Below are 17786 nucleotides of genomic sequence, written 5' to 3'. Positions count from 1 at the left end.
TCAATATATCATACGACCCTTGATTTTCAAGGCGCCGGAGCACCATCCCTGTTATCATCTCATTCACCCCATATATCATACGACCGTTGCTCTTTGAGCAACGCGTCGGAGCACTGCCTAAAGCCCGCCACCAACACCACCACTAAACGGCCTTGTAGCTCGGCCGTGAACCTGACGGCCGAGATCGGTTCCTCTCTCGGCCATAATCGTTTGATTAGAAGTCGAACCCAAAACAGGCGCATCACGTAACCATCTTCTACCCAAACCTCATCACCATCTCGACGCACGGTAGACCTTGCTGGCACGCTCGCGCACAACCGCACCGCATCCAAAAGAAGGACGTCACGTGTTAAACGCACATCCCCTCACCCAGAGCACCAGGCCGTGAGATTTGCGCACCGCCAACAATTAAGTTCATGACCGGTCAAACCCAACCGAAAACGGTGCAACGTTTCGGTGGCATCCCACCGAATTTACTCGTCGCGTTCAAGATCGATGTCTTTGCATAACGCAACGACCATTATGAAATACTAAACTTGCAAAACGCCAAAAAATAAACTCTTACTTCATTCGAAGCCTCTCTAATTTCAATCTTACCCTTCATGAATAAATACATGATATTTTTTCACCAATATAAACGTATAAATCGAGAGTTTAGGGTTTAGGAACATGATAGTTTGAGAAAAAAGTCAAACTAGGGTTGTAGGAACATATGTAGGGTGTAGTGAGCAATTTTAATTTTAAATTTAAATTTTTTTGTCCTTAACGATAATTGTGTACAATGGTAAAATAGGTTATTTATATTTACAATTAATATGGGATGTAAAGAGAAAATAATGAGGTGCTAATAAAATCACCTTATATATATATATAGGCCCGGCCTTGGAGAGTTAAATGCTGTCAAGTTGGGAAACCCAATATATTTGGACTTTGATAAGGTATAGATAAAAATTATGAAGTGGGAAATAGATGAAAGAAGATAATGGACGTGACTGAAAATAGCATAAGCCATCAACCCGACAGACACGCCATAGTTGTAAGCCTATATTCTAACATTTTCGTAACTTACAAACAACCCCCACGCGCTCTTACTTTTATGCATCCAACCCAATTAGAACAACCCAATTGCTAATATAATAATAAAATATGATAATAAATAAATAAAAATTGGTGCAAACAATTTAAGCGTCTTAATTTGGGTTGCTAATAATTCTTACATAAAATAAAATTTAAAATAATTATAATTATTTTTTTTGGTATTGTTTTTTAATTATTATGACAGGGGCATGTCATTTAGTTGGCAAGAGACATTAATTATATACTAACCAAAAAGAGATATTGATTGTATTTATTTTTGCACCCGTTTGAGGAGCCCGGATTACCCCTCAAATTGACAAAATGGATGACATGGGGTGGGGGGAGAGATCAGTTTTCTGCATTGCAACAACATGTCCCGGTCACCTTTTCTGGAAGTAGTATAATTTCCTCTTCTTTTGATATTTCTGGTCAATTTAGGGGACACCAGATAAGAAGGAAGGATGACTAGAGAGATAAGTCTCCATTGGCAAGCGGACTGTACTAATTGCCATCTTTTTTCTTCTTTTTTAGGTGCTAAAATATTTCTCATATTGCATAAGTGAGTTAGGTGTGCCGTTTCCTTATACCCAAATTCGAATCGCCCTTTCCAAACGTATATACTTACTTACCATATTTGATGAGAACTGTTGGAATTGGAGAATCTAATTTCTAAAATGTTTGGGGTCAAAAAAGAGACGTTTCTATTATTTTGGTGCTTTTGACTAGGCACACACATGGATCATGGATCAAAAAGAGAACTGTTGGAACTGCCTTTCTTTTTATTTTGGACCGACGTGCAATTATTATATATGTACAGTATGCAACCTTTGACCCTTCTTTTTATTTTATTTCTTATTTTGTTTGGTCGCACACCTTTGAGCCTTCTAAGTTTTATTATTTCATGGATAAAATTTGGGCTTTTATAAATCTAGATCCAAAACGATTAGTTACTATTGGGTTTAGTCCACGCATTTTTGGTTTTAAATGTAGGTCCTTTGACATTTATTACTTTTTCTGTTATGTTGATTTTACCCTTTGAGGTAAATAAGAAAAATACGTTGAAAATCTAAATTTATTGCATTATTTCTTTGTTTGAATTTCAGAATTTAAATTTTGAAATCTTTACTTGATAATATTTCTAATATATCGATAAAATACAATTTAATCAATGAAAAGACTTACATATTATACTAATCGATTAGACAAGCACCCATATGAAATTATGTATCTAAAATTATGTGTCAAGTGTGAGTATACATGCATTGCAGATGTATGAGTTCCTTTTTTTCCTTTTTCTATAACCTTTTAGATAAGTACTTTTTTACTTTAGTTATCCATACTAAAGGTATTATATGAGTTCAATTACTTGAACTAGAGGCAATTTATGGGTATAACTATGTGCACAAGAGCTGGCTTTTGGGTTTAATTACCTAGACTAAAGGTAACTTATGGATTTAATTACCTGGACTAGAGGTAATTTATGGGTTTAATTACCTGAATTAGAGGTGGGGTTGCAATTAAATTAAAATCAAATCTAACAATTAATTTCCTACAAATCAATACCAGTTTTACAAATCCATAATTTACCTTATTTATGTTTTAGGGGCATAATTGGAACAACAAAATAATTAATAAATAAGTAAAATAAGTGTAAACATCAATAAATAAATAAAAGGCATGTAATCTTATATAGCGCAAAAGTTAAAGGACTTGAATCAACAACAACTTCTACTTGGATTGCACCCAACATCTCTCATAAGAATTGGACTTATGCCAAATTTTCTAATAAAATTTTACTTTCCATAAATAAAAAAAGAGAGTTATGAATAAAAGAAATTGTCAACGCGGTTGCAGTGAGGCAGTCGTCCAATTCCCACGAATTAAAGGACAAACATGTGAGTAATTTTTTTTCAGAACATACAAAACAAAAAAATTGAGTAGAAATTGGACCCAAAAAAATTTGAATTTAAGCTTGTTTCCATTAATATAAGCCAAAAAAGATGCATGGCCTTCGCCTGCATAGGGGAAGGCAGATAGCTTTTTTGTTGTTGTTTCTATTTCGTTGGTTATGTGCTTGTAAACCCTACAATGGAGACATGGAAACAATGCAAGGAACGGTTAACTTTTTACTATTAAACCCTAGAAATGGAGACATAGAGAAAGAAAATGGTGCTGTTGTTAGTCAAGTATTGCAATCGATGAAGAAGATGTAGTCATATAGTGGCACCCTATTTAATTCAAAGTTAGATGTCGTGGTTCCAGTATTTAAGTATTGATGATGATATATTCTCATTGTAATAATAGTTATCTTATCATTTTGATTGATAATTTGAAGAGGGTCGGCATTTTGGACTAAGGTGCCCTTGATGTTGAATGCGACTCTTTATCTGTTGTTTCTCTGATGGCCAAGGTGTCTGGCCAATCCCACCCCTTTTTTGTCTAATTGAAGATTGCAAGTTGCTGCTAAACTGTGATTGGAGTTGCAAGACAGAGTTGTTGACCACCTTGTTAATTTGGGGTATGAATTACCTTTTGGGCTTCATAATTTTGAGTATGCTCCGACTTCTATTTCGAACATCATATTGGACGATGTGCTAGAAGGGCCCTTGAGAGGGCTGTTTCCCAACTCCATTATATCTATTCAAACCTATCGTGATAGGATTTACGTAGGTGACATTCAAGAGGTATCTCTTTCTTCTTTCTCAGTAGTTGTATCAGATCTTGAATTTCTTTTACTTGTTATTTGCTTGTGCCGCCTGTTGTGGTACCTTCCCGCTCTTACATTTTCTTTGTAGATACATGTTTATCTGTGTTATGCTAGTATCCTATTTTGTGTCATAGTGTCTCTTCATGTGGATTATCTAAAACTCAAGTTATTTAACCTTTAGAGGCATAGCGTAAATAAGTAAATAGACGCTCAGAAAAGTTTTTAATTCAGAATCTTCTGCAATGGTCAAATAGCGGAAATTTAGGCTAAGATGTCCAGATACTAATTGCAATTGACATATCTTGTTGCCTGATATATAGTGGGTGCAGAGGTACTGGTACATATGATGACTCTGTGTTTGGTGCTTAGTCTTTAATCTGTGTTTATATCCCTGTATCAACTTTTTGTATACCTGATTTGAGGTGCTTTTTGTGGTGGATTTTTGTATGACGTACAGAATCTTATTCTTCTGGCTTGCTGTTCTTGGTTCACTTCGCAAGGCACTAACTATATTTCCTATGATGTTAATTTATTTGGCAGTCACTTCACTACTGCAAGTACAGACGGGATGAGAATCAGTTGTATATCTTTGCTGATGATTGTGTTCCAAGATGGCTTACAGCGTCATATCATATAGATTTTGACACCATGGCAGGTGCAGACAAGTTTGGAAATGTCTATTTTGTGCGGTTACCACAGGATGTTTCAGATGAGATAGAAGAGGATCCAACAGGTGGGAGGATAAAATGGGAGCAGGGGAAGTTGAATGGCGCTCCCAACAAAGTAGAGGAGATAGTGCAGTTTCATGTTGGTGATGTGGTCAGCTGTGTGCAGAAGGCATCTCTAATTCCAGGTGGTGGGGAATGCATCATCTATGGGACAGTGATGGGTAGCTTGGGTGCATTGATTGCATTCACCTCTCGTGATGATGTTGAGTTCTTTTCTCACCTGGAGATGTATATGAGGCAGGAGCATCCGCCCTTGTGTGGTAGAGATCACATGGCTTATAGATCAGCTTATTTTCCGGTTAAGGTAATCCAGTGGGTGCCTATTTCTAATTATCTGCGATTAATGTGGAGATATTTTGAATTTTATTGTTCTATGTCTTAATTTAGATAAGCTTATTTTTTCGGTTAGAAAGCCTTAATTAATAATTTTGAATCAGTGGTGACAGTATTTAAATTTTGCAGGATATGATTGATGGAGATCTGTGCGAGCAGTTCCCAACATTGCCTACGGATCTGCAGAGAAAAATTGCGGATGAGTTGGATAGAACTCCTGGAGAGATACTGAAGAAACTTGAGGAAATTCGAAATAAGATCATTTAAGGAAGAGCAAGCTCAAAAGTACCTTCCTGAATTTTACCGTACCTTTGGGTTTAGCATGCATACATCAGATAACATCGTTCTGTCGAAAGGTTCAAGTGGACGAATGCTTGATACTAATGAGAATTTGGTTGACATGCAGTTTCTCGAGTCAATTTTGCTTCGATTGCTGCTGACTGTAGTTACACTAACAGGACAAGCATGCTAGTGATTGTCTTTTCCTAATATTGCAGGAGTGGATGAGTGTTTCTGATTCAATAAATTCAGACGCTGATGGTTGAGACTAAGCCAAGTATATCGTAAGAAGCGACATGCATCTTTGCAGCCATTTAGACAGCATTCCTTCTTGTTGTAATTATTCAGAATAGATTTCCTCACCCCCCCCCTTTTTTCCTTCTCAGTTGAACGATGTTAAGCAAGATTGATTGATGCTACCTTTTCTCTGTATCTGTTAGTAAGCCACTCTGGAATCTTGCACTGAATTTAGATATTGTTGTTGATGTCTGTGATATTTGAATTCATTGAGAGTCTATTTGAAACGTGAGATTCGACTTCTATTTTAGTAATGTATAATTTGGATTTGAGTGAAGGAAAAAGAATTAAATATTTCAAATTCAAAACGTTATATTTAATGTCAACTCAAATACCTTGTATTTATATGTTCATTCGTGTACATACTCTTGCACTCAAGTTCGAGTTCAAATCCCTCTACTTGTTGCCAGTGTGAAGCATCAATGCGAAGTTACTTTTATTGGCAACTGTTGTTATTTCGTCCAATGAATTTTACAAGTGAAAAGGTGTTTAAATTTTACAAGAAAGAAACAAAACTAATATCCATGTTTCTTCTTCTTCTACTTGGACAAATCGTCATTTCCACTTTTCAACTCTCCCTCCAACCTTGAATTGCCAAAAGCACTTCTCTCCTCTAACCAGCTGATTATGTCTGAAAACACAATCTCAATGTTGTCAGGTGTTTCTCCGTAGAGCAGACCATGCCACATATTTGGGTACATCTTCAATGTCTTGTCCTGGCTAGAAGCCACGTTATGAAGCTGTTTGCTGACTGATTTATCTGTCACCTTATCGTCTTCCCCATGTAAAACTAGGAATGGCAAAGTGACCTCTTCAAGCCTCTGCTCAAGATCCGAGCTCACCCTCAAAAGCTCGTAGCCGGTTTGAAGCCGAGGCCGGCCTTTGTAACAGTAGGGGTTTTCTCTAATCTGCAATTAAGTTAGAATTATTATTAGCACTGGCCTGCAACTAATTTAGTTGATCATCATATATACATGCACCAAACTAAGTAGGGCAGATATTTTACCTGTTCTCTTATCTCGGGTACTTTGAAAGCAACATCGATGATATCATTTGTTGGGATTATTTTCCAGGTTGGAATGAACTTGCAGAGCTTTGTCAAAGCACTGATGACGAAAGGAGATGGCCTCAATTCATCTGCAATCTGCAAATAAAAAAGGTATCTGTAAAGTCCACTAACTAAATTGTTTTTTTTTTCACAACAAGAAAAAAGGGTGCCTTCGAAAGTGACAGACGACTTTCATTTTGAGTAATTTTAAATAAAACCCAAAAAAGAAAAGTAGTTTTAATTGAAAGTTGAATGAAGGGTCAGCTTTCAGTTGGTTAAAATTATATAATTAAAAAGAAAATTGTTGAACGGGAACGTGATAAGATGACATTATTCATACTATAATAGCACCTGAGAAAAAAAAAGAGGTTAATTTAGAATGATTCAATTATTGTTAGGATTAAGATAAATTTATATTATTATCAACAAACAGATTTGGTCAACAAATTCATTTTTAAAGAAAAAGAAAATATAAGGATAAAATAACAGAAGCAGTCTTTATGTTGGGGTCCAAATCCAAATTGACAGAGGATTAAATAAAATAAAAATATATAAGCAAACAGAAAACTCGGCTAGAGAAACTCCAAATAGAAGATGGAAAAAGAAGAAAAAAACAAATTAAAAGAAACAGACCTTACACATGGGTGCAACCAAAACTGCACCATCCCAAAACTCTGGCTTTTTTCTGTGCACCAGCAGAGCCACAGCTCCTCCCATTGACTCTCCCAACAGATACCTCATTTTCCCTTTGTTCTCTTTGCTTTCTGAATTTTCCACAGCACGTTAATTCACAGGTCAGAACCAAACAAACAACTTTTGACACAACCAAATTATTAAAAAGAAAAATAATTGAGTTGAAGAGATAAGAGTGCTAAAATAATCTAACCACATATGTTTGTGAAGTGATTGGTACAGTCATCCACTACATCATCAAAGCTTTTGACATAGCCTTCAAGGCCTGCTGATTTTCCATGGCCTTCATAGTCAATCCCATATAAGGCAAAGCCTGCTTTGGCAAGCCTGATTGCAGTACCTGGGAAAAAAACAATTTGAAACTCTGTTAATTAATTATCAGGGTTATATATATTTTTCTTGTTGGTTTTTTTTTGTTTTTTGTTTTGTTTTTGTTTGGAGTTGAAATTTGATGGGAAAAGATACAATAAAATTTTACAGATACGTGAAGATTAATTTTAATACTCACTGTTCATGGTGATGCTGCATTCCATGGCGTATCCATGACAGATGAAGATTAAGGCTTTGGGTGTGGTGTTTTTTGGGAGCCATCTGCATGTGAAAAGCTTCATTCCTCGAGAATTTAAGATGAACTCCTGCATATATAATTAGTGAATGGAATCGATTTAGAACACACACACAGAAACAATATTTGCCAAAAAACAAATCAAAACCCAGCACAGAACAGAACTAAAGGCTAACCTCTTCATATTTGACACCTTCCATATCAGAGGCCTGCAATAATTGGAAAAGAACAATAAGAAAAGCCCATACATAAAACCAAGATGAGAGAGAGAGAGAGAGAGATATAAAATACCATGATGTGTTAGAGTGCTTGATATCAGGAAGAATGCTAAGAGTATGAATGAGAGAAATGTATGCCAGATTCAGATGGAAGTTGGCAACTAGAGAGAAGTATTGGGAAGTTGATATTTGTTTATATAGAAAACTCTGGCTTTGCCTGTCCTGGCTGGGATAGGAGATAGGGAGAGAGCAAAGCCAATATGTATATATATGTATATATATATATATATATATATATATATATATATATATATAGGCCCGGCCTTGGAGAGTTAAATGCGGTCAACTTGGGAAACCCTATATATTTGGACTTTTTGATAAGGTTCAGATAAAACTTATGAAGTGGAAAATAGAAGAAAGAAGATAATGGACGTGACTGAAAATAGCATAAGCCATCAACCTGACAGACACGCCATAGTTGTAAGCCTATATTCTAACATTTTAGTAACTTACAAACAACCTCACATGCTCTTACTTTTATGCACCAAATTAGAACAAACCAATTGCTAATATAATACTAAAAGATGATAATAATAAAAATAATTGGTGCAAACAATTTAAGCATCTTAATTTGGGTTGCTAATCATGACGGACCTTTAGTATGGCAAACTGGGAATATAATACAAAAGTTGATAAAAATAAAAATAATTGGTGCAAACAATTTAAGCATCTTAATTTGGGTTGCTATAGCGGACCTTTAGTTTGGCAAACTGGCTTAGCCCAGGTGGCTTTTTTTTCTAGCTAAAAAAATAAAATCCTAGCTCACCCAGGGACTGACCTTTAGTTTGGCAAACCTGAGCTATAGCCTAGGTGATTACTTTTTTCCAGCCAAAAAAATAAAATCCTAGCTCACCCAATTTAAAAAACCTAACCTCATTTAGTTCTTCTTTTTGCACAGCACGTAGTCAATGTGGGAACTCACACACAACACAACACCAACAAAAAAAAAGAGAAAAAATAACTCATGCACAACACATATAGGGAAAAAAAAAAAACCACCCTACCCTTGCATGTAGAGAAAAGAAAAGAATGCTCTTGTTGCTACTGCACTCACCTTCAAGACTTAATTCAAGTGAACCATTCGACATGTAAGCTTCTCTCAATTTATTGATGCTTTAATTTGATAATTTTTTTTGGAGTTTATGAAGTATCAATTAGGATTTGCAATTACACTATTGAATTATTAATTAGGATTTGCATTAGGGCATTTTAGTTTATGAGTTATGAATTATCAAATAGGATTTGTAATTGATTTTATTGTTTTGCTTTAATTTTTGTTTTTTTGTTTTGTTTTTTGTTTTGTTATCAATGAAATCACATGGTATTGTTGAGTTTTCTATCTACTTAGTACCTAAATTTAGCTCAACCTATTTTAAAATCCTGAGTTCATCCCTGTTGCTAATAATTCTTGCATAAAATAAAATATAATTAATTATAATTATTTTTTTTGCTATTGTTTTTTAATTATTATGACAAGGGCATGTCATTTAGTTGGCAAGAGACATTAATTATATACTAACAAAAAGAAACAAACCCAAAAGAGATATTGACTGTATTTATTTTTGCACCTGTTTGAGGAGCCCGGATTACACCTCAAATTGACAAATGGATGACATGGGGGCAGGAGGAGATCAATTTTCTGCATTGCAACAACATGTCCCGGTCATCTTTTCTGGAAGTATAGTTTCCTCTTCTTTTGATTTTTCTGGTCAATTTAGGGGACTAGAGAGATAAATCTCCATTGCCGTCTTCTTTGTCTCCATTGCCATATTATTTTTTCTTCTTTTTTAGGTGCTAAAATAATTCTCATACCGTATAAATGGGTTAGGTGCACTGTTTCGTTGTACCCAAATTCGAGTCTCCTTCTCCGAATGTATATACTTACCATATTCGATGAGAAATGTTATTTCTAAATTGTTTTTTTAGCAATAATTTCTAAAATGTTTGGGGTCAAAAAGAGACGTTTCTATTATTTCGATGCTTTTGACTAGGCACACACATGGATCATGAATTCCACGAGCACCTGCCTTTCTTTTTATTTTGGACCGACGTACAATTATTATATATGTACAGTATGCAACCTTTGACCCTTCTTTTTATTTTATTTCTAATTTTGTTTGGTCGCACACCTTTGAGCCTTCTGAGTTTTATTATTTCATGGATAAAATTTTACTTTCCATAAATAAATAAAAGAGTTATGAATAAAAGAAATTGTCAACGCGGTTGCAGTGAGGCAGGCATCCAATTCCCACGAATTAAAGGACAAACATGTGAGCAATTTATTTTCAGAACATACAAAACAAAAAATTGAGTATAAATTGGACCCCAAAAAAAAAAAAAAAAAGAATTTAAGCCAAAAAAGATGCATGGCCTTCGCCTGCATAAGGGGAGGCAGATAGCTTTTTTTGTGGTTCTATTTCGTTGGTTATGTGCTTGTGAACCCTACAATGGAGACATGGAAACAATGCAAGGAACGCTGAACTTTTTACTGTAAAACCCTGAAATGAGACATGGAGAAAAGGTACAAATGGTGCTGTTGTTAATCAAGTATTGCAATCGAAGAAGAAGATATAGTCATATAGTGGCACCCTATTTAGTTCGAAGTTAGATGTCGTGGTTCCAGTATTTAAGTACTGATGATGATATATTCTCATTGTAATAATAGTTATCTTATCATTCTGATTAATAATTTGAAGAGGGTCGGCATTTTGGACTGAGGTGACATCCGCAGCTTGGGCTTAGAACATTAATGGTTGTCTAAATCTATTTTCCCTTATAGTCAATGGAGCATAACTATTTCTTGGAAGATCACTGCAGGTGGTGTGTTGAGGGACGATCACTTGGTTCTTGGATTTGTGGGTTTTCTGTTAATATTGGAATTGGAAATATTGTTGAGACTGAGTTATGGAGTCTCCTTAAGGGATTGCAAATGGCGTGGAATAAGGGTATTAGGTTCCTTGATGTTGAATGCGACTTTTTATCTGTTGTTTCTCTAATGGCCAAGGTGCCTGACCAATCCCACCCCTTGTTTGTCTAATTGAAGATTACAAGTTGCTGCTAAACTGTGATTGGAGTTGCAAGATTTCTCATGTTCACATGACCACCTTGTTAATTTGGGGTATGAATTACCTTTTGGGCTTCATAATTTTGAGTATGCTCCGACTTCTATTTCAAACATCTTATTGGACGATGTGCTAGAAGGGCCCTTGAGAGGGCTGTAATTTGTTAGTCATTTCTTCTTGTTTCGTCTTGGCTTTGGCCTCCTTGTATCTGAAAAATGAAGCGTAATCATATCTTAGATATGTATCACTTGTTATATGTTATCACTATCTTACTCAAAGTGTAGAAGAAGCATTTATCTTTTTGAAACAAATGGTATCTCGAGGAAGGGAATTAAACTCAAAATCCTCCTTAAGTGTACGAATGAATGCTTTTACCTACTCGAGCAACAAGTCTATTGCTTAAAAACCATCTTTTTATTATTTGAAACGTGTACGAGAAAATAATATCTAAACAATGGTGCCAGATTACTTGGAAAGATTCCTAAAGATATTTGCAATCAACATAGAGCTGTGAACATGTTGATGGTAGAGTTTTGATCAGAGTAAAATACGGAGCAAATGACTCAAATTTCCTTTCCAGTATATTTCTTTTCAGCAGGTATCACTTTCATGCGGGTTTGCATTATTGTATTAGAAGGAATGCGTGTGGAATATGTCATGGTTTGCAAAGTCAGGCCAATTAGAAGGAATCTGTTGGCATTATTGCAAAATAAGATTTCCAAAATCAACTTGTTTTGAGTAATTTAAACATGCATTTATCACTATCCATTGCAGCTATGCTTTAGAGAGGCTATGAATTATGGGTTTGGTTTATATCGTTATCAATGGATATCTGCATCTGGAATAGACTTATATAGATTGATATGAAATGAAAGTGACTATACGATTTCAATGGCATCCCTTGTTATTTAAATTATCATTTGTCAACCTTTTTTACACTGCATATGCAAGGTTTGCCGCTATTACAATTTACAGTGATGTTTTTTTGCCATGGAATTAATTAAGTATTTGATATAACTAGAAACAAAGAGATAAAAGCCGCAAAGGACCCACTAGTGTAGTGATTTGGAGCAATTGCTTCCTCCCAAAAAAGGTCATGGACTCGTGGATTTGAATCTTAGCATTAATGTGTAGTATGTGTGAGTATATTATCGCCTTTCAATAGAAAAAGCCATTGAAAAAAAAAAATCCCAGTAGACGAGCTCCACACACGGTCTGAAAATATCTAATTTCCTTTCCTCCGCCCCACAAGTTCATCAAAGAAGAATGGGCTGCATTAATAGGATTAACGCCAGGTCCTCATAATCTTCCTCCTCTTCAAGCCTTATGGGCTTAAATAAAAAAAGACTTATGGGCAAGTTTCAACCCATTGATAGTATTACCAAGGCTGATGGGCTCCATGAATAATTGGGCCAAACTAGTGCCTGTTTGTGTGGACAAACACTTCGCGATATAAAAAAACATTCAGAACCCAAATCAACATAGCCCAATCTCACTCAATCTAAAAGTCCATAAAGCTGGGGTATATATAAACCCACGAAACCCATGAACACTCATAGTTAGGGTTTCATTTTCCCGTGAAGCTAAGAGAGAGCCGCCGTTGCAGAACTCACAGAACACAGCAATGGGTAATTCCAGTTTATATCCTTGATTGTGTTTCGTACCAAAAAAATCGTCGCTTTCTCTGATCTTTGTTTGTTTTTTGTGAAATGTGACAGCGAGAATCAAGGTACACGAGTTGAGGCAGAAAACAAAGGCTGAGCTTTTGAACCAGCTCAAGGATCTCAAGGCAGAGCTTGCTCTTCTTCGCGTTGCCAAGGTCACTGGTGGAGCACCCAACAAGCTCTCCAAGATGTAACTAACAAAACCCTATTTGTCTTTGTGTTTTTGTTTTCTCAGTGATTTTTGCATTTAAATTTTGGTGTGTATGTTTGTGCAGCAAGGTTGTCAGGCTATCGATTGCCCAAGTGTTGACTGTGATATCACAGAAGCAAAAGTCTGCCCTGAGAGAAGTGTACAAGAACAAGAAGTTCTTGCCTCTTGATCTGCGTCCCAAGAAGACCAGAGCTATCCGCCGAAGGCTCACCAAGCACCAGGTACTTCAACTTTTTTGATTGCTTTTACTTATATTTGTGGACTGAAATTGAAATGATGAACCAGTCTGTACTGGCATTTGATGCAACTGTTTGTTATAGTTTAGCTGAAGTTCTAGCACATTAAGCACTGAACCCAACATATATTATGAACCTTTGTATTATATGCATTGGATTTTGTAATTTCAACGAAAAACTGTAGTGCCCAGTTCATTGTGTTGGGGTGTGATTTTGTTATGCTATTGTTTGCACAGGCATCTTTGAAGACCGAGAGGGAGAAGAAGAAGGAAATGTATTATCCCTTGAGGAAGTATGCCATTAAGGCATAGAGTGTTGGATCAATTACGTTAGATCATCTTGGTACCTTGCTGTAATAGAATCCTTTTGTTCACAAGTTTTGGATTTACTTTTGATTAAGAAATTAGACCTGAGATTTTGATGTTTAATTACTTGTCTAGGTTTGGGGAGGCATGTCTTGCCCAAATCAACTTAATTTTCTTTGGGTACAATGATAGTTAAGATTCTGTTCGTGTTTGATAAATGACTTGAGCTCATTATTCCCTGCTTATATTGGCTGATTTACTGAAAGCATTTGGCCATCTTTATTTTTACATTTCATTCGGTTTAGTTAATCTGTTTTGGGAGACATTTGGCTGGCTGCTTTGGCTTAAGGCTTTGTTTGGCATCGGGGTGTGTCTATGTGATGTCTCATTCCCATTCTTCGGCCTGAACTAGGTTTATTCTGAAAATCATCCAATTGAAAGCATTTCCAGTGCTGTTCTTACACTAGATTTGTTTTATGAGATCTCTATTTCCTTTGTTATATTTATAGATGATCACTAGTTTAGTACACTGTCAGCTGTCGAATTGATTACAAGTTTGTCATACACGTAAAAAGATCCTGGCGGGATTTCATATGATCAATGTCTGTTGTGCTTGTCTCTAAATTACCAGTTAAGTGTTGATCCTCTTTGATCTTAGATTGGAAATACTCTAGTTCTGTGAGAAGTGCCAGTGTTTTCAAACCTTGGCGCTTGCTACTGATGCCAAGAGATTTGGTCTTGCAGCTGTGGCTGCATCCCTGTTGCTAGTTTTCAGTTTTCCACCACTTTCACATTCAGATGTAGGTTAAGTTCCTTACATTGCCTCTATCGTCGAGGAGCCAGGAAATCTCTGAGGCTGTATTTGCTGCATCTCTTGTGAATATTCAGTATTTAACGTTCGGGTTATTTCACTCTTGATTTTTTGGGATTCTTAGGCATGTAACCTTTTGGCGGGCTTTGTGTCATTGGGCTTCTAGTCTTGTTGTTAGACTACGTTTGGGCCCTTTGGTTTATGGGTGTAAGTGTTCCTCGTTCCATCTTGTGCTGAAACAAAAAAAAAAAGGTTGGGAAGGTTCGTTCCTAGTTTGTTTGACCAAATTTTAATAGGAAAATCGCGGTTTGTTTTGGGTGACATCAAAACCCGCCATTTTTAAACCTTGAAATGGATGTTTCATTTTAAAATTGAATGGCTGCCTACTTCAAACTTTAAATAAATATAAGAACAAGTCAAATGGGATGGGATGAACGATCCCTGTTCTGTGGCGTGGCTGTTCATTCAACTAATTTATAATCCATTTCCAGTTAACTAATTTCTTCAAGGCAAGTCAAACAATTTATCCATAGTTTTTTTTTGTCCACTGCTTACGAATTATTCAGGACAAAAAATTAGTTAGCGCATATGGTATGCTTCTCAATTGTTTGTGCCATCTGAACAATTAAACAAGTCTTGAAATTGGGGGGTTTTTTTTTTGGGGTATTAATTAGATAAAGAAACATAAACAAAGTTTCAAGAAAAATAAGCACTCAAATTTTTATTTATTTATTTAATGTCAAATGACTTGACAGTGTTTTTGTTTTCTCGCATCCGATTCAACTTACTGATTTAATTTATTTTTAGCAATATCTGACACGTCATATGTATTGAAAAACTGAGATTTGTTTTGATGAAACTTGACTTATTCATAAAAAAATAAATATAAAAAAATAAAACTTGGCTTAGAATCACAGCCTTACAATTAGTGTATTAATGTCAACAGGCTCTAGTCGAGTGAAAAAGTATATTGATGTGTAGGTGCCCAGTTCAAACTTCCACGACATCATAATTTTGTGTGTAAAAACCCCCTCTCATATAGTTTAGACTAAATCCCTCCAAAAAAAAATCATTGGCATTCTATTGCGGCGTTCGACCTTTTCTTTGCTCTGTCTTCAACCTCATTTTTATATTACAATGGAACCCTGTTTTTGTTCTCTTCCCTCAAAATAAAAATGGCTACACGTCATCATACTGATTTAAAGGCCTTGTTGCTTCCATCAGCAGCATCACATTGCTTCCAAGTCTTCATCTGTGGCGGTCCATTTCAGTTTGTTGCTCGTCTTGTGTATAAACCTCTCGAATGTCCACCAAGTCTTGAGCTGTACTTTTTATTCAAAGATTCGAATTGTTAACAACCAAAACCTTTTCATACTTCTGGACCAATTAAATTTGGTAGTTATATATATGTAGTCTCTCATTCAACGACAGCTACAGCTTTGTTATTATTTCTCATCAAATTCTTAGGAATAATCAAAGGATAATAACCCTTTGTCAAATTAAAACAAATTTCTGATTAGTATTTGAATTGGTCGTTGGACTTTGTGCAATACATGGATGTGCATTTAAAACTGCGTTTTTCTCTCTTATTTGGCTCATCTATGTATAGGGTGAGAGGCTGAGAAGACAATCAACACGAATAATACAACAACACGCATATTATAACACGTGAATTAATAATTCGTTATTCAAACAAACGCATAAATGTCAGTTTGTAGAGGTCTCTCTAGTCTCCTCAAAGAATATTGGGTGGATGAGATTAGTGGTGCAATTTGCCAACATTGGTAAGCATTATTATTGCTTATTAAGATCCATGGCTCCCGTCATTTTCGCCGTTTGGTCATGAGGACTCGTGCATGCATCTTAAGAGACTAACTAGTAACTACCAAATAACGATATAACGGGCAAAACCCGTCAGAGTGGGAAAGAGAGAAAAGAGAGAGCCATGAGAAGTGCATTGCAATTTCGAATTTATTAGGTTTGATTGGCTTTATTGGGAGAAGACCCACCAATTGCTATTGTCTAGTTTAAGGAAAATGCATCTCTTTTTCTAGGTATGAAAAATGCAAGTGTTTAAATTAGGTTTCTAGATGCAAACCACCAAACCCCTCATTTCATTACGTACTTAGAGCATCTCCACCCACAAGGGTTAAGTCTAAGGCAAGGGCAAGCTACTATTCACGTGAATGGTGTCGCCTTTGCATTTGTGGTTCACCCATGAGGGCAAAGTCTAGGGCAAGTCTAAGACAATTACTATTCATTCTATTTTATTTACTATTTTTTTATACTTTAAACCATTAATTTTGATAATCTTTTGTAATTAAATTTTCAGATAAGATTTTCACCCTCTAAAATTGTGCCACGTGTCCCATGTCAGATACGATTTTCAGATATTTAAAAAAATTATAATCTCAGATTTCAGATAAAATTTTCACCCTCTAAAATTGTGCCACGTGTCCAATGTCAGATAAGATTTTCAGATATTTTTAAAAAATTATAATCTCATATTTCAGATAAGATTTTCACCCTCTAAAATTGTGTCACGTGTCCCATGTCAGATAAGATTTTCAGATATTTTAAAAAATTATAATCTCAGATTTTAGATAAGATTTTCATCCTCTAAAATTGTGCCACGTGGAGAGTAAAAAATATTGGATGGAGAAGAAATTATATGAAGATTTAGTGTGGAAAGTAAATAAAATGCTTAGGTATTTATAGAGAAAAAATACAGAATTTTTGGGTATTTTTTTTAAAAAAATTCAGAATATTTTTATTTTTTGCAATTTTTAGCCAAAAAGCGAGGACCGTTGGATTTCTTGAAAAACCATCCGAGAGTCCCTGTCGCGCCACGTGGCAAACGCCCGCTGAGGTGTCGGTGGTGACGTCCACGGAAGTCAAATTTTTTACGTTGGCGCGCGCCAACGGTAAAAATTTGAGTTACCGCGCGGCGTGATGCCGCCAGACGTCACCAACTCGGGCTTCACCGGCAAGACTTGCCCTTGGGCTTCCTCGGGCTCCGGGACCCACCATGAAACCGCTCACGGGCCTGCTGGAGCCATCTCGGGCTCATACAGCAGCCTTTCACGCAGTTTGGGTTGGGCGCTGGAGTTGCTCTTATTAGTTTCAACATTGTCCCAGTTCTCTGTTCACTAGTCATGATAAGCTTATCTCTACCTAGCTAATTGACAGCTTATCACAATAATGAAGAACATTCCAAACCCATAATATGTACACTTGTATCATATTTAGTGATGACCTCTCGAGACGGGACTCATCTGAATAAGGTTCATGTGTGAAGAGATGAATCTATCTTTATTAGAGATGCAGTCAACAAATTCGATCCATATAATGACACTTTTTAAATTCTTTATTTATGGTTGTCAGTCGTAAATGCATGTGGGATTCACTGTGAGATTCACGTATATTACGTGACATCCACGTACACTATCATTCTTAACATTTTCTCTATAACATGGTGCACAACAAAGAGTT

At 36.0% G+C, this 17786-nt stretch overlaps 3 protein-coding genes across 3 annotated transcripts; 2 read left to right on the top strand and 1 right to left on the bottom strand.

Moving 5' to 3' along the window:
• Nucleotides 1-3474: 3474 nt before the first annotated feature.
• On the top strand, nt 3475-5664 carry LOC148917419 (spliceosome-associated protein 130 A-like). Its single transcript, XM_089053037.1, has 3 exons — nt 3475-3761; nt 4325-4816; nt 4975-5664. Exons 2-3 carry the CDS (start codon nt 4433-4435, stop codon nt 5110-5112), a joined length of 522 nt encoding a protein of 173 aa, XP_088909163.1. The 5' UTR covers nt 3475-3761; nt 4325-4432; the 3' UTR covers nt 5113-5664.
• Nucleotides 5665-5833: 169 nt separating this feature from the next.
• Nucleotides 5834-8206, bottom strand: LOC103332579 (caffeoylshikimate esterase-like). Its single transcript, XM_008235323.3, has 7 exons — nt 8019-8206; nt 7904-7936; nt 7671-7797; nt 7356-7502; nt 7103-7233; nt 6428-6565; nt 5834-6329 (listed from the first exon to the last, which is right to left on the bottom strand). Exons 1-7 carry the CDS (start codon nt 8019-8021, stop codon nt 5961-5963), a joined length of 948 nt encoding a protein of 315 aa, XP_008233545.2. The 5' UTR covers nt 8022-8206; the 3' UTR covers nt 5834-5960.
• Nucleotides 8207-12552: 4346 nt separating this feature from the next.
• Nucleotides 12553-13701, top strand: LOC103332578 (large ribosomal subunit protein uL29). Its single transcript, XM_008235322.3, has 4 exons — nt 12553-12695; nt 12786-12921; nt 13007-13163; nt 13415-13701. Exons 1-4 carry the CDS (start codon nt 12692-12694, stop codon nt 13487-13489), a joined length of 372 nt encoding a protein of 123 aa, XP_008233544.1. The 5' UTR covers nt 12553-12691; the 3' UTR covers nt 13490-13701.
• Nucleotides 13702-17786: the final 4085 nt, after the last annotated feature.

This window comes from Prunus mume, linkage group LG5 (assembly GCF_029339155.1).
Source record: "Prunus mume cultivar Tortuosa linkage group LG5, ASM2933915v1, whole genome shotgun sequence".
In the NCBI taxonomy this organism is placed as follows: domain Eukaryota; kingdom Viridiplantae; phylum Streptophyta; class Magnoliopsida; order Rosales; family Rosaceae; genus Prunus; species Prunus mume.
This window is presented reverse-complemented; position numbering and strand designations above follow the sequence as displayed.

Bases quoted from the DNA above. Each gene is read 5' to 3' on its own strand.
- LOC148917419 (XM_089053037.1), top strand. From the start codon at position 4,433: ATGGCAGGTGCAGACAAGTTTGGAAATGTCTATTTTGTGCGGTTACCA. The intron at 4,817-4,974 runs GTAATCCAGTGG...TAAATTTTGCAG, and splicing joins CAGCTTATTTTCCGGTTAAG to GATATGATTGATGGAGATCT.
- LOC103332579 (XM_008235323.3), bottom strand. The intron at 7,798-7,903 runs GTTAGCCTTTAG...TTATATATGCAG, and splicing joins AAGGTGTCAAATATGAAGAG to GAGTTCATCTTAAATTCTCG. The intron at 6,330-6,427 runs GTAAAATATCTG...ACTTAATTGCAG, and splicing joins TACCCGAGATAAGAGAACAG to ATTAGAGAAAACCCCTACTG.
- LOC103332578 (XM_008235322.3), top strand. The intron at 12,922-13,006 runs GTAACTAACAAA...ATGTTTGTGCAG, and splicing joins CCCAACAAGCTCTCCAAGAT to CAAGGTTGTCAGGCTATCGA. The intron at 13,164-13,414 runs GTACTTCAACTT...TTGTTTGCACAG, and splicing joins GAAGGCTCACCAAGCACCAG to GCATCTTTGAAGACCGAGAG.